The following is a 16,140-nucleotide window of genomic DNA, read 5'->3' on the forward strand; positions in this document are numbered from 1 at the left end:
CTACTGAGGCCATATCTCTGGAAGTTGGATTTACAGGTTCTCATGAATCATCGGATTCAAACACTGAGACCTGATCTCTTGTCCTCTGCGAGAGCAGCAAATGCTCTTTACCTGATCCACAACTCCTGCCCCAGGGTCATTATTAGTCTCTTTAGTTTTAATTCCTTTTTCTTTGGAAAATAAGTACTTTTATCCTGAGCTATCATATAGATGCCGGAAACTAAACTGAGTCCTAGCCTTCTGGAAGAGCAAGTTCTCTTAATTGAAAAGTCATCTCTAGAGAGAGACCTCTTTTAAAAATACATTATTTTAATCAACTTCTTGAGAATTTCATATTGCACGCAATGTATTTTGATCATATTTACCTCCATCTGCTTCCTCCAATGTCTCCCAATCATTTCCTACTTCCTGCTAACTTCATGGTTTGGATGGTTGGTTGGTTGGTTGGTTGGTTGGTTGGTTGGTTGGTTGGTTGGATGGTTGGTTGGTTGGTTGGTTGGATAGTTGGTTGGTTGGATAGTTGGTTGGTTGGATGGTTGGTTGGTTGGTTGGTTGGTTGGTTGGTTGGATGGTTGGTTGGTTGGTTGGTTGGATGGATGGTTGGTTGGTTGGTTGGATGGATGGTTGGTTGGTTGGTTGGTTGGTTGGATGGATGGTTGGTTGGTTGGTTGGTTGGTTGGTTGGATGGTTGGTTGGTTGGTTGGTTGGTTGGATGGATGGTTGGTTGGTTGGTTGGTTGGTTGGTTGGTTGGATGGATGGTTGGTTGGTTGGTTGGTTGGTTGGATGGTTGGTTGGATAGTTGGTTGGTTGGATGGTTGGTTGGTTGGATGGATGGTTGGTTGGTTGGTTGGTTGGTTGGTTGGATGGATGGTTGGTTGGTTGGTTGGATGGATGGTTGGTTGGTTGGTTGGTTGGTGTTCCTCCATCTTTTATTAACCCACCGAGTTCAATTGATGCTCTCTGTGCATTCATGGGACTGGGGCCATCCATTGGCACATGGTCAGCCTACCAGTGCCCACACCCTTAAAGAATACAGACTCTCCATACTCCAAAAGCTACCAACTGTCCATAGCTGCTCAGCTAATGGTGGAATGCACTCCATGCTGGAATACTGAGTGGCTCCATCTTGCTTCAGGCAGCCATAGCTGCCGTCGGTTCATGAGGGCGAGGGTTCTGTCATGTCTAGAAGACACCAGTTCTGCTCTTTAAGATCTTTGTGGGGGTTGGGGATTTAGCTCAGTGGTAGAGCGCTTGCCTAGCAAGCGCAAGGCCCTGGGTTCGGTCCCCAGCTCCGAAAAAAAGAAAAAAGAAAAAAAAATCTTTGTGGATGGCCCTGTGCTGCCTGGCCTGTGCGTTGCTGATGGTGAACGCCTTGATACTAGTGAGCTGGTGTGAACAAGGTTGATTTCCACTAGGAAGCAGCCAGCAGCCAGGCAGCCCTTTGCACATCTGTAGGCCCCTGTGCCTTCTCAGCCCCACTAACTGCCTTGCTTCCTGAGAGGTCAGTGGAGCCTTAGAAGAATGTCTCAGGCTGAGATGGCTCGGTAAAGGCACTTGTTTCTAAGACCTGAGTTCTATCCACGGAGCCTACATGGAGGAAGCAAAACTTGACTCCTTCAAATTGTCCTCCTGAGTTGCATACATGCAAAGTCTCTCTCTCTCTCTCTCTCTCTCTCTCTTACACACACACACACACACACACACACACACACACACACACACACACACCTTGCCCACACATAATGCAATAACAAAAATCAAACAAATAAAAAGTATATTTTCAGCACAGAGACTGGATTTAGCAGGACAGATTCCCTGGAGGTGGAAGCCCGATGGGTGGGGACATATTTCACGATTGCCTAAGTGTTTTGAAAATCAGGCTCTGCCTGCAATGGGAACTTGCAGAAACAAGCCAGGTTTCTGGTCCTGTAAAGGAACCCAGCGCTCAGTGAGCAGGACCTCATTATTCACCTCACGGGAGGGGAGTGGAGGTTCACATAGCCAGTGTGTCCAAGGGGAGGGTTAGAATGAAACATCCAAGTCCCACTGTGTATGAAGCAGAAGCACGTCTAAGCAACTGTTGGAGATCTAGTTCAGCAGAGATAAACTATCTGAACTTGTAGAAATCTGCGAGACCATTGCCGACAAACACCACTTTATAGGCTTCCCAGGAAATATGCAGTTTTGTGTGGATGTGTGTGCAGGGTGGCGGACAACCTTGACTGTCACCCCTCAGGTGCCTTGATTTTTACAACCTAGACTGTGTTGTGGGGACCTCGCCTGCTCCATCACTCCTCTGCACACCCGCCGTTCCTCAGTGGCACAGATTAATATGTATGGCCGAGTGAGCACAGACTCCGGCCACCAAGGAACCATTGCCTATGTGATCCTGTTGCCGGAAAGCCTGGAGCTCACACGGTGGCTCTGGGCGGTCACTTCTGAGATGAAACAGGAACCGTGTCCACTGTAGGAAGACTTTGCGTGTCCACCCCAGCCTGTGGCATTTCATCCCTAGAGCACTGGGCAGGGGTACTCTGAGAGTTAGAGAGTAACCCGTCTCCTGGAAGCTGCTGACTGCCCGGGGAGATGGGAAGAAATAGGGACAGAAGAAAGATCAGGGATAAGAGCATGGCCCACCTGCCACCCATGAGCTGATTGACAGGAACCCACTTCCCATCCGGTAAGCAGCTGTGGCAGCAATAGGGCGAGGAAAGGAAGTTGTGCTATACCGCTGTGGGCACCTCTGTCACCGTGGGCACCTCTGCTACAAGGAGCCACCTCCCTCCAGAGAGAGATGCAGAAGGCAGTAGATTGTCACAGCTGGGAACACTTGTGACTTTCAGTGTTCTTCCTCCTCGAAGTCAGCAGGGAAGTCTTTGGCCCCCGTTATGCTGGAATTCTCTGCTTTGCCTCCAGTAGTCCTCCGTGGGCCATGGCTGGCGCCAGTTCAGGTCGTAGGTCCTGTTCCTAGAATGGAGTATTGGCTGCCCATACCTGCAAGCAGCAGCCAGATTCTCCAGCGCGCCACCTCTGCTCAGTGTGGGCCCGACAAAAGGATTTTTGCACTGGGCTCTGCCCCCTTTTCACTTAGTGATGCCTGCCAGGTGGGAAGAGGGACATCTCGTCCTGTGTACTTTGGCTGATCCTTCTTCCTTCCCTGTGTCAAAAGATGCTTCCTGGCCCAGGGGAGCCACAGAATCTCTCTTATGTAATGATAGCTCTCTCAAGCTCCACAGGATTTGGAGGCCTGACTGAGTAACTCTTTCCTGACAGATAGATGTCACAGGGCTGGGAGGATAGATGTGCTATGCCCTGGCTGTGGTCTGACCCTCTGTGTTTTGGGGCGGTAAAGTTTGACACTTAGAGCTTTGGCAGAAAAGCCCCTCCCAGTTGTTCTGAATTATAATACAGGAGTTTCTTCAGGATTCCTGAGACAGCAGATACCGAAACACATGTGCACACTTGCCTGAATGTTTACTCATGTGTGCATGCACACACACACTCGCGCACACACACACACACACACACACACACACACACACAAGCATATGTTAACATTTCTCCTATACACACCCGTGGTTAGGTCTAATTAATAAACCAGGCACAGGAAAGCTTGGTAATAACAAAGGATGTGGTCTCTTTAAGAATTCAAAAAACAATATTTGCAGACTTTTATGGTTGATTGTAACCGGGAGGGAGGGAGGCAAAAGCATGGGAAAGGGGACGTGGGACCCCCCTGAAGGGCGTGGGGCCACTGTGTTTCCTGGGTGCTCAGAAGGCTGGTTCTCTGCCTACAGGCAACAGGGGTCCCTGTCATTCTCATTAGGGACCAATTTAATGAAGGCAGGCCTGGGAACATCCAAGGGAGGCTTCGATGGTTATTCTCCACAATCTCTAATGCTTCCCTCCCCCCTGAACTGCCCCGACAAGAGTCCACTCCATGGAGATGCCCAAATTAGTGATGGGAAAGGCGAGAAGGCACAGTGGTTTAAAGAGGGTCACCACCAACTTAATGGAGGGGAAACAATTATGCTTCTTCTGAAGATCAGGTTCGTTAATGGCTCTGGTGAGACGGTGACTTCACACCTTCGCAGAAGGAGCAATTTGCAGGCTCCACGGTGACTCTGGACTTTCAGGGAGTGGGGAACAATCTCGGCTCAGCTAGGATCAGATGGGGCCGCTTCAGACCGCTCCCGGAAGAAAGGACAGACCTGTGAAAACTCCTGCACAGATTTCGGGGGATCCCGCTGAGCCTCCCCACTCGAGCCCAGGGAAGCGGGAGCAGGAGGGTCCAGACCTGGTCCCTCTGTTCATCAGAGGCTTGTTTCCTAGCCCTGGGATGGGGGAGGCTGCACCAGAGCCAGCTCTTGTCCCAGCTCTGCACCAACGTTAAGATGTGGCTAACAGGGAACGTAGAGAACGGGGATTAAAGGTAGAATCCAACAAAATACAGTCTCTCTCATACCAGAAGTGTCTGTCTGTCTCTGCAGCTACCACAAGGGTGGGATCTGCTGTTTAATGTGTGGCATTTGCTCTGAAATGCTCAAGTTGAAATATAGGGACCCTGCATAAATTGAAATATAAGGACCCACTATTTTTTTTAACTAAGTAAGAATAATAGTAAATCCTATTATATATGAAATATATGTGAGTACTTATCGCATGTGTGGTACGCCATTCTGAGTATCTTGGCATACACCTGCATCCCAGAAATTCAGACCTCGGCCACCCACGCATATACCATCCCAGAAAAGAGACCCGAACCCAGCCCAGGGCCCCCACAAGCTGTGCCTGTCTCCATTTCCAGGGCCTCACACGTGGCTTGTTTTCTCCCCCTGTGTGTGGCCAGCGGGCAGCATGAACTTGACGGCACCATCCCTCTCCCAGCCCCTGCGGATCTTGGTGAGTCTGTGGCTGAGGCAGGGCAGGAGGAAGAGGCCCTTGGCCAGGATGATGACACAGGGCAGGAGCAGCGTGAGCGTGAATGTGGGTGGCAGGTAGAACTTGTAGTGGTTTTCCTCAAAAGCACGGGTCCAGCCGTAGGTGAGGGTGTGCATTGTGCTCAGCATCAGGGCCACGAAGCCCAGCGTGGACTGTGGGAAGAGAGAAGGCAGGAATGAGAGGATGGCCACTGAGGCCAGGGCACCGTCGGTTCAAATCCCAGCCAGTGCTAAGCTGAAGTTACAGGGATGAACTTGTCAGGTTTGACAGTGAGTTAGCTGGCCCTGGCCACCATGCCCTCCCCCACTTCTTTCTGACAGGGCTTCTTTTCTTCTGGTCTACCCTCACACTCTGTTTGTAGCTAAGGGTGACCTTGACCTCCTGATCTTCCCACCTCTAGCTCACAAGTGCTCTGTTGGGGAGAGAATCCAGGGCTTCATGCACACAAGGCAAACCCTCTGCTCCTGAGCCGCAACCCCAGAGCCCTCCGCTCTTCTTCTGTACGATGCCGCCATTGCTTCCTAAACTATCTGTGCCTGCATCCCTGGCCAGAAACAGGAGCCGCACCCAGCTAAAGGCATATAAAGATTGACCTGGGCAGATCTGACAGACGACTGCACTTTCTGTCCTTTCTTTCACTTCTCCTTTTCTTTCAACTATGTGGTTTGGTATTCCGATGACTCCCAGCAAACTTTTAAATGGAATTACAGCGAGGGAGCTTAAGAAAAAAAAAAAACCACTCCACTGATTTTATTTACATTTTCATTTATATTAGAATAGAAGCAAAGGTCTGCTGGCTTAGCCAAACCAGATTTTTGCAGATAATGCCAAGCTGAGGTAAGGCTGGATTACAAAGGGAATTCATTATACAGTCTTAAGGAGAAGCACAAGGTAGCTAGGTACAGTGTCAAGCTCCAGACAGAGGGAGAGCATCATTCAGAAGGTCATTCCTTGTGATGTTCTAGCTTAGCATTACAACAAGCATTTTCCAAGGGCTGCACGCTGTCTTCACCTCGCCTCCGTGTGTGTGTGTGTGCACATGCATGTGTGTGTATATGTGTGTGCGAGTGCATGCGTGCGCATGGGCGCAGAGACTGTCAGGAATCATCCTTGCTCACTCTTTCACCTTATTCATTGAGGCAGGGTCTCTCAGGCAAACCAGAGCTTGCCGATGAGCCTGGTCTCTCTAGACAGCTTGCTTAGGGAGCAAATCTCCACTTTCTGAGGTTGGAATTGCAGATAGGCCCCAGGCCTACTCAGCATTTATGTGGGCTCTGGAAACCAAAACTTATGTGGCAAGCATTTTAACCGATGGGCCATCTTCCAAGCTCTGCTCCCACTACGTGTTTTTAAAGTCCAAACAAAATACCCAAACGCAGCCAGTGGTGGCGCACACCTTTGATCCCAGGACTCAGGTGGCCGGCCTAGTCTACCTTTTGAGTTCCAGGACGGACGGCCAAGGCTACACAGAGAAGACAGGTCTAGAAAAGCCCCTCCCCCTCCAAAACTAAATGCAATGAGACCCCCTGTCTCTCTCCATCTGATTTTATTTTTGAAAATTGGTCAATCAGAGGCTGGTTCCGAACCAATGCTGCACATTAATATCAGCTGAGAGGCTTGGGAGAAACGAGAGTGTGTTAGCCCCATCCTCAGAAATTCAGATTCAACTGGTTTAGGGCGGAGCTCAGTCAGCTGTTGTTTTTCAGAGTTCAGCAGATGATATAAATGTGCCACCGGGACAAAGCTACTAATTTTGGAAACCCTCACACCCACATCCTTCTAGCTGGAGGTTGAGGGACCCACGCAGGGCCCCAGTGCCCAGGCTGCTTTATGGATGAGGGCCGAGCTCTCGTTCCTCTTCAAATAAAAAACCACTGGCCACATGTCAGGGTGGTGGTTCCTGAATAGACCGATGAAGCAGCCCTAAGAACCCACTCAGGCCTAGGACGTGGCCTCCCGGGACACACCCTGAACCGCCAGTGTTGGATCCACGTGGGCCAGTGTCTTAAGCACTCCATCTGAAGACTGAGGGACGGACGAGCATGCTGTCCCAGCCTGGAGACCAGCCCAGGGTCCTGCTGCCACAGCCAGCCCCTCATGTATCCCTTATTTTCTTTGTTTTCTGAGTTCCGAGATACACGTGGCAGGAATCCTAACTTTGGGCTAGTAATTTCTAGCCAGGGCCGACAGCCAGAAAGCCTTTAGATTTTCCAATCCTGCTTGGAAGTCTGGATGTTTTCAGAGAATTTGCTTTCCCTAAAATTCTCTCTGTCCTTGGGAACAGTTTTTGAAATTTCTAGAGGACCAAAGGAAATTAGAAGGAAAAGAGTTGTCAAGGAGCCATTAATAACCCCAACCCCAGACACACACACACCAAGCTGGGGCCATTTTTATTACACAGAAGCTTGTTAGCGTGGCTCCTGCTGGCACTCAATTACTACAGCATGAAGGGACCTTGGTCATCGTTCACCAAGTGGGGGGTCAGGCGGGTCCTTGTCCTTATTTCAGGCAGTGGCTGTATTGAGCAAGGTCAGAGGAAGAGCCTGTAGCTCAGGGACAGAACTTGGGGTTTCAGGGCCGCACCCCGGTTCCTTCGCAGATGTGTTATGTCCTCTTGGACACTACATTGTTAACAGGGAGTCTAACTGAACAGGACAAGCCTAATGCGGCTGACGCCAAATAGAAAGAAAGAAAGAAAGAAAGAAAGAAAGAAAGAAAGAAAGAAAGAAAGAAAGAGAGAGAGAGAGAGAAAGAAAGGGAGAGAGAGAAGGAGGGAGGGAGGGAGGGAGGGAGGAAAGAAGGAAGGAAGGAAGGAAGGAAGGAAGGAAGGAAGGAAGGAAGGAAGGAAGGGAAACCCAAACCCAAACGGAAAACTTTGAAAACTGCTGTGGAGGGCTGGGGATGTAACTCAGGAGTAGAGTGCTTGCCTGGCATGTACGAGTTCCTGGGGTCCGTCCCCAGCACCTCATAAACAGGGCACGGTGTTGCACACCTGTGCTCTCAGCACTTGAGAGGCAGCAGCAGGAGGGTCAGAAGTTCAAGGTCATCCTCAGCTATGTAGCCAGTTTAAGGCTAGCCTGGGCTACATGGGATCCTGTCTCAAAGAGGAAATAAGCAAAGAAAAGAGCTGCAGGTATAACTCGGCTAGTCAAAGGCTTGCCTAGTGTGCACGGAGGCCCAGATTCCATCACAGCACCACAGAAATGTGTATGGTGGTCTCTGCCACCCAGTCCCCCAAACTGAACTGAACCAAAGCAAACTAAAGTAAACCAAACTAAACCAAACCAAACCAAACCAAACCAAACAGCCACACCCAAATCACCTTGGGATCTTTTAATGGGATCAGTATTTCAGCGGCTCTTGGACCAGCTAAACAAAGCGTGCCAGGCGCAGAGGTTGGTCCAGGGTCTTCGGAACACCAATCGGTTTCTAAACCAATAGCCTCTCACTGCATGTGAACTTGACAGGAGTCAAGAGGCCAGACCTTCCCTTGAACCCCGACTCCCACCCCCGCAGGTGTTACTGGGCACAGAAAGCCCACCTTTTACATGTGTCCACTCATTGTCCGGGTGGGGACAGGGATAGGCGATGAGACAGAAGCTCCAAAGCACAGAGATGAGTGTCTGGTGGACGGGGGTGGGGTGGGGGCTGAGTGGGTGGGGCATGGGTGCTTTGGAACTGATCCTGTGTTCCTGCCACTGGAGGGCAGCATGCGTGTCACCGGGTCACCTAGACTTCCAGGCTGTCCCCGAGCATCTGAGCAGGGAGGCCTGACATCTGTATCTCTCAGGAGGTACTTTGTGGCATTAGAACCTTCCAGCAACTCCCGTTGTAAACATTGTTGATGGCAGCTGACAATAAGAAATGTATTATGTATTCCACATAGCCAGGCATGACAGAGAAAGAGAGAGAGACAGAGACAGAGAGAGAGACAGAACACACAGAGAGAGACAGAGAGACAGAGAGACAGAGAGAGAGACAGAGAGACAGAGAGAGAGACAGAGAGACAGAGACAGAGAGACAGAGACAGAGAGAGAGACAGAGACAGAGAGAGAGACAGAGAAACAGAGAGAGAGAGTAGCGGTTGGGACTCAGGTCTGCCCCATGCATCTGTGGTCCCAGTGAGGAGGATCTCGAGCCCAGGAGTTTGAGGCCAGCCTGTGTAACACAGTGAGACCCTGTTTCCAGTCAAGACAAAAACAGATGGCTGATGCTTTTCAGAGACAGTAGGTGTGTGACCAGATACCCCAAGAAGAGCAGCAAGGTGCTTTCCACTTCCTTCTCACCTGCCTCACAAACACGTCTCACATTAATTTCGTTTTTCAGGACTGTACATTGGGGGTTGGGGGGGGCAGAGGCGTGGTCTGCCCACACCCGCAGAGCATGTGATGCCGGAACTGGTGTCTGGGGGCGGGGCCCTGGTAGACCCTCCTCCATACTAGGTCCTCAGGAGAGGGAGCTGAGGTTTCTGAGGCTAGAGCACAGTCGTCAGACACCCCCAAATGAAACCTTGCCGCTTCAGTACGTAAAGCATGACTTCTGGAGCCCTAGCCAGCTTTTGCTAACAAAATCAAATCCATAGGCTTCCTCCAGCAGCCAGAGCCGGAGCATGTAATCTATAGCTGCTTAAGGAAAGAACTTTCTGGAAAGGGAAGCGACCCACAGCCTATTTTAATTGTAGCCAAACTACATACCCAGAATACTTGAGGCGGGAAGAGAAAAATCCAAGATTTGGGTATGGGATTAGTCCCAGATCAAGAAAAGTCCTTTCCTCCCCACCCTCTTAGGCCAGCGTGCGTCAGCCCTGAGCCCTCCTCCAGGGGCCTTCTGGGAGAAGCAGAGCCCTTGAGATTCACAGCCATGGTTTAAAAACCAACCGCAACTGTTTGGTTCTAAGGTACGCTAAGGGTCCTTAGTCACAAAGAATTAATTTGGGTTACATAAGAGCAGCATTCTGTCACTGTCCCTCTGAGTCCTTGCTGAACAGAGAAACTACGACAGATTTTGGTTGACAGTTGGGGTGGATATGAGACTGTTCTCTGCCCTGATACAACCGGCAGGAGCCATGACGAGACAGCCTCATCCACCGGAGGGACGGGTTGGTCTGCAGGGGCTGACCCTTGTGTGCTTTATGAAGAATAGCGGAAGGTGCCCAGGGAATTTGAGACAAGTCCCCCAGGTGGGTGGTGTGTCCCTTACAAGGAGTGCATCCCAACTGCATCCCTAGCCTGGAGTGCGGCCTGGTGTGTGGTGTATGCTCAGTGGCCACTGCCTTGAAGGATGCCAAGGAGACCCTTTCCCAGCAGCACTGGCTCCCTGAATGTCGACAGCTGTCATCTGAGAGACAGAGTCAACGTGGCAGTGTTCACAGATACCTGCTTATCAGAAGTCTGTGTGTATGAAGCACACTAGAATCTCCAGTGTGTCAATGTACACCGCGACTCTCTTTGGGGGAGTAAATCCATAATCTATTGGAGTACTATCATGTCTGTGTGTCCATCTGTCTGTCTGCCCATCACCATCAATTCACACATGCACTCATTCATCTATCACCCATTCATACACGTATACCAACGTGAGTCCACTTACTGACTATCTCATCTATCTCTATCTGCCTAGTTATCTATCATCTGTCTGTCTGTATGTATGTCTATATGTCTGTGTACATACGTACCTACCTATCTCCCCATCTATCTATCTGTCTGTCTGTCTGTCTATCTATCTATCCATTCACCCATCTATCTATGTATCTATGTATCTATGTATCTATATATCTATGTATCTATGTATCTATCTATCTATCTATCTATCCATCCATCCACCCACCCGTCCATCCATTTATCTATCTATCTATCTATCTATCTATCTATCTATCTATCTATCTATCCATCCATCCATCCATCCATCTATCTATCTATCTATCTATCTATCTATCTATCTATCTATCTATCTATCCATCCACCCACCCATCTACCCATCTATCTCCCTATCTCCCTATCTCCCTATCTCCCTATCTATCTATCTATCTATCTATCTATCTATCTATCTATCTATCTATCTATCTATCTATCTATCCATCCACCCACCCATCTACCCATCTATCTATCTCCCTATCTATCTATCTATCTATCTATCTATCTATCTATCTATCTATCCATCCACCCACCCACCCACCCACCCACCCACCCACCCACCCATCTATCTATCTATCTATCTATCTATCTATCTATCTATCTATCTATCTATCTGCCATGAGATTGAAGTATGAGCCTTTCACACGCTTGGCAGATACTCTACCAGTAAGCGCCATTTAGGAAACCCTGTTTGATCCCATCACACAGCAGGTCTCACACTTAGCTCCCACCTTCCCCACATGGGGACAGAGCACGAACTGAGCCGAGGGTGTGAGCTGGCAGAGTTTCCAAGCTAAGACCCAGCTCACTGCTTCCTAGGTACACCAGGATTCTGCAATGACTCTGTATGGGAGCACCGTGTCCCCTGAGTAGGTTCAGCCCAGGTTCCGCGATCTGTCCTCCATTCTTGTCAGAGCCTCTACGTGACAGACCTCCTAGAGTCAGAAAGATTAACTTGTCCTGAGCAAGCTGGAGCAAGACAGGAGGCTGGGGGACCCTGCAAAGTGGGAAGTTCTCAGCTCACAACCCAGTGCCCTGCTAATGACCAGGGCCAAGCTGCAGCTGGCTCTCAAGGGGAATCTGCTTTACCTGCACAAAGCTGAACTCCTTCCAGTTGAGTGAGTTTGCAATGGAAGGGATCGAGGTAACCGCCAGCAGTGACAGCATGCCCAGAGCCAGCACACCCAGGGACAGGTATATCTCCATCCGCCAGACTTCTTCCTCAACCCAGAGGCGGCTCTTGTTGGCCAGGACCTGACAAGAGGAAAACCATGACTGCTGTAGCCAAGGGGCACCCTAGAACACGTGTGACTAAGCACCAAAGGACAAGAGAGCCACAGTTAGGTTCACGCTCTGCTGGATGGCTAATGTGTGCGAGGCACATGAAAGCCGTTCACCGTGGCTGCAGAGAAGGCTCAGCGGTTACAAGCATTTGCTGCTCTTGGGGAGGAGCCAAGTTTGGTTCTCAGCACCCAAGTCAGGCAGCTCGATACCACCTACAACTTCCACTCCAGGGGCTCTGATCTGCCCCGCCACCCCCCCCCCCCGCTTGTTCTTCATGTGCACTTGCACTCATGTGCACATACTCATATATGCACATGCACAAGTAAATAAAAATAAATCTAAGCAGGGCGGTGGCAGTGCAGGTCTTCAGTCCCAGCTCTTGGAAGGCGGAGGCAGGCGGAGCTCTGTGACTTCGAGGTCAGTCTGGTCTACAGAGTGAGTCTCAAGACAGCCAGGACAGAGAAACAATAAGCAAACAAACAAACAAACAAACAAATAACCAATCTTTTAAAAGTTAGTAATCTCTGGAATACTCAAGATAGAGAGCACTGTGAGCTCATTGTAGGGATCAAAGAAACAAGACAAAGGCCGCGTTGCTTTCTCAAGTCATGGCTCCCTTCCTGGCTGCTGGCCAACCATAAGGGTCACCCCAGGGTAAGAGATCAGAGAGATTGACAGGATATACAGACCCTCAGCTGGGCCTGGTGGTCCGTGCCTATAATCCCAGCACTTGATATGCTGAATCGGGAGGATCATCAGTTCAAACCTAGCCTGGCCTACACATTGAGACTTTGACTCATATTTCAAACCCCACCAACCAAAGACATATTTGCTCTCTAAGTACAGCCGTACCCCATTGTCTCCCAGCACCCATGGTTCAGGACAGTGGAAAGGTACTGTTTCGAGGCTGCATCCCTCTCCCTGGACCCACAGCTCTGCCTGCTGCCTCTCCTCCCAGCCTGTTTTAACCTGCTTCATTACTGGCTTGTGCTCAGGACACAGTGACACTCAACGACATCCCCTCCCTGCCGTTGTCTCCAAACTCAAAACCCTCAGACCTCCTCCTTCCCACGTGTCCTTCTCTCTGAGGCACAGAGAACCGGCTCAACCATTGCCAGGTAACAGACTGACATCCCTTCGCCAGTTAGTTCAGCAAGCACTCAGGAAGTCCCTACTGTGTGCTAAGCATTAGTTCAGCAAGCACTTAGGAAGTCCCTACTGTGTGCGGAGCCCCAAGCTGCAAAAACCGGGAATGAACACCTTCTAAGTTGTGTCTCCCCTGAGCTGCAGCAACTCAGGTACTTCAGGGATGTCCTGCCAACCCCGAGGTCTCCCTCCTCACCCCCTGGCACTCCCTGACCCAGCGCCCGATGGGGAAGAACTTAGATCAAGGTCCTTCCATTAGGACTGTCGCCATGGCCCACCTCAGACTGAATACTGGTGCTTTAATCTGCCATCGGAAAAGCAATAAAGCCTTCCCCCGAGAACAGAGCACTGAGCAGGCTGTCTCTCCTAACAGAGTGAGTCAGGTGTGTGTGTGTGTGTGTGTGTGTGTGTGTGTGTGTGTGTGTGTGTGTGTGACTACTTCAGCAGGGGGAAAAAAAAACAAAACTCACATAAGCCCGTTACTGGCATAAAATATTAAAAACGAATCCAGGGGCTAAGCAAAAATGGCTGCAAAGCTTAGGAACTAAATAAACCAAGAGAACGCCATGCGTGGCCTCTCTGCCTGGAGAGTGTAACCCGATAATGGCCTGATTTCTTCGTTTTTGTTTTTGTTTTTTTTTTTTTTTTTGAGACAGGGTCTCATGTAGCTCAGGCTGACCTCCAACTCACAGTGTAGCCAAGGATGACCTGGAACTCTGACCCTCCTGCCTCCACTTTCCAAGCAAGTGCCGTGGCCTGAAGCTCGTACCACACTGCCAGGTTGTAAGTGGTGCTGGGTGGAACCCGGGGCTTTGAGCTCAGTAAGCAAGCACTCCGCCCACTGAGCCGCACCACCAGTTCCCCCACTCCTCCACCCCCACTCCCCACTCTGTGTTATTTTGGGGTAGGCTTCTTCATATTGGTATCTGAAAACCACCAAAGGACCAGCTGGGAGACCTGCTTCTCTCCTGGCCACTAGCCGTGTGGGGCTTTGAAACACCATCTCTGGACCTGATTTTCTTGAGCCGACAGAGCCAAACAAGCCGGGATTTTGCCGGTAATCACGATGTGGTAAAATCAGCCGGAGCAGCGTTTGCTAGTGGGGAGAGACTGACCCGACCTTGCAGAGGGCACAGGTCCATGCTGTAGCAGCCCCCAGACAAGACTGACTCATGGCTGGTGGTGGCTAAGCGAGTCATCGCCACGTGGTCTGCTGTTCACTCGTTACTCATCGGCTGGCTGAGCTCAGGTGGTTAATATCACAAGTCCGGCTTTGTATAACTGCAGTGTAGTCAACAGTGGCTTGCGAAACTGGTGGCCCCACCCCCTGCTCTGAAGTGATGAGCAGGGAAGTGCAGGGAACACGCCTGAGGGTCTGAGTGTTACTGAACGTGGAACTTGGCAAGTCGGCCAGGCTGCTGGTCAGAGAGCACAGGGATCTGTCTCTGACGAGTTTCCTGTGCCTGTGTTAAGGCCCTACAGCAGCCAGTGTGAGCAGCGACCACAGGGAGGCACTGTCTGAGGTGACCAGCGGCAGACGAGAGTGACTGCTTCCAGTGGATAAGGCTTCAGGGACTGAATATAACATTCCCCAACAGAGTCCATGCCTGGGACCCAAAGGTGCAGCCGATCAGTGGCCCACCAGCCTAAATCATCCGGGTTGAATCAGCTCCTCACCGATAGGCTTTGGTATGTGAAACCCCCAACCTTGCTATGACAGGCTCCATCAGCCTTGGAGAATTTGGCAAAACAGCTCAAACCCCTTTTTAGGGGGTCAGACCATGTCCTGTAAGGGTGAGACCATTTACTATGACCGTGAAGTTGGCATGAGGGCAACAGTGGGTTAATACAACATCAAGGAGGAGGATCTGGGCCAGGCAGAGAATCTAGAGAATTAAGAGGGAGGGGAGGAGGCTCAAGTCAATGGCATAAGGACCTGGGTCGGATCACTTGAACCTATGTAAAAAAAAAAAAAAATCTGGACATGACACATGCTTGTCACCCCAGCACTGGGAAAGCAGAGACACGTGGAACCCTTAGTCTCCCTCGCAGACAGCTTAATCCACTCAGCAAGTTTCAGGCAAGGGAGAGACCTTGTCTCAAAAAACAAAACAAAGTTCCCCAAACAGCAAGAACAACACCCAACACGGAGGGGTAGGGCGGGGACAGAACTTTGGTAAGGGGAGAGAGAGGAGAAAAGAGAAGAACCAAGATGGAGGGAGGCAGAGAAGGACGACCCAGATATGTGTGGCCTTAAATGGCCACAGGTAGTTATGAATATTTCTTAAGGGATGGATTTTTTATAGGTCAATTTATCTTATGTTGGAGGGCAGTTTATATCATTATCAATTGGTTGTGAGTTTATTGTGCGAATGTTTTGTGGAGTGTAAATTTACTGAGATAAATCTGATTGCTAAATTACAAACTTACTGAGTCTTGATTTTAACGGGTTGCTGGGAGTTGATACTATAACCATTAGGACTCTGGGAATGTGGGCAGAGTTTGGAGGCAGAGAGCCAGAGCGGCGGCCACCGCTGAGATGAATTTACCCCGCTAATGCCATATGGCTCCACGATGCCGGCTATTGAGGGTTTGTGGATATTTTTAATATTTACCGCAACAGGGTTGCCTAAGGGTTGACAACCGTGGTGGTTTGAATACGCTTGCCCATGGGAGGTGGCACTCTCAGGAGATGTGGCCTTGTTGGAATGGGCGTGGCCTTGTTAGAGGAGGTCCATCACTGTGGGGGTGGGCTTTGAAGGCCCCTAGTGCTTGAGCTCTGCCTCCCGTGAACAGTCCTCTCCTGGCTACCTTCATATCATGATGTAGAACTCTCAGTTTCTCCTCCATTACCATGCCTGTCTGCACACTGCCATGTTTCTGACCATGATGAACCTGTAAGCCAGCCCCAAGTAAATGTTGTCCTTTAAAAAAGTAACCTTGGTCATGGTGTCTCTTCACTGCAATAAAACCCAAACTAAGACAACAGCCTAGGCTGTCCTCTGCCTCCACGTGCACAGGGACACAGTTATGTGCACACATATGCATGTGCACAGGCACACAGTTATGTGCACACACATACACAGAGAACAGAAATTAGGCAGTTGGGACTGGGGACCGTGGTTTCCTTTGTGC

At 50.1% G+C, this 16,140-nt stretch overlaps 1 protein-coding gene across 8 annotated transcripts in view; it reads right to left on the reverse strand.

The window, feature by feature from the left end:
• Positions 1–3,614: 3,614 nt before the first annotated feature.
• Positions 3,615–16,140, reverse strand: part of Steap3 (STEAP3 metalloreductase) — a 45,391-nt gene continuing 32,865 nt past the window's right edge. For 5 of the 8 annotated variants that reach the window (XM_039090294.1, XM_063271985.1, NM_133314.2 and 2 more), the window contains 2 exons: positions 11,665–11,829; positions 3,615–5,094 (listed from right to left, as the gene is read on the reverse strand). In XM_039090294.1, the coding sequence (XP_038946222.1) occupies positions 4,813–5,094; positions 11,665–11,829 (447 nt within the window). In that variant the 3' untranslated portion in view covers positions 3,615–4,812. The remainder of the gene's footprint in view (positions 5,095–11,664; positions 11,830–16,140) is intronic. The other 3 variants (XM_039090296.1, XM_063271987.1, XM_063271986.1) reach the window with 1 other exon arrangement.

This window comes from Rattus norvegicus, chromosome 13 (assembly GCF_036323735.1).
Source record: "Rattus norvegicus strain BN/NHsdMcwi chromosome 13, GRCr8, whole genome shotgun sequence".
In the NCBI taxonomy this organism is placed as follows: Eukaryota; Metazoa; Chordata; class Mammalia; order Rodentia; family Muridae; genus Rattus; species Rattus norvegicus.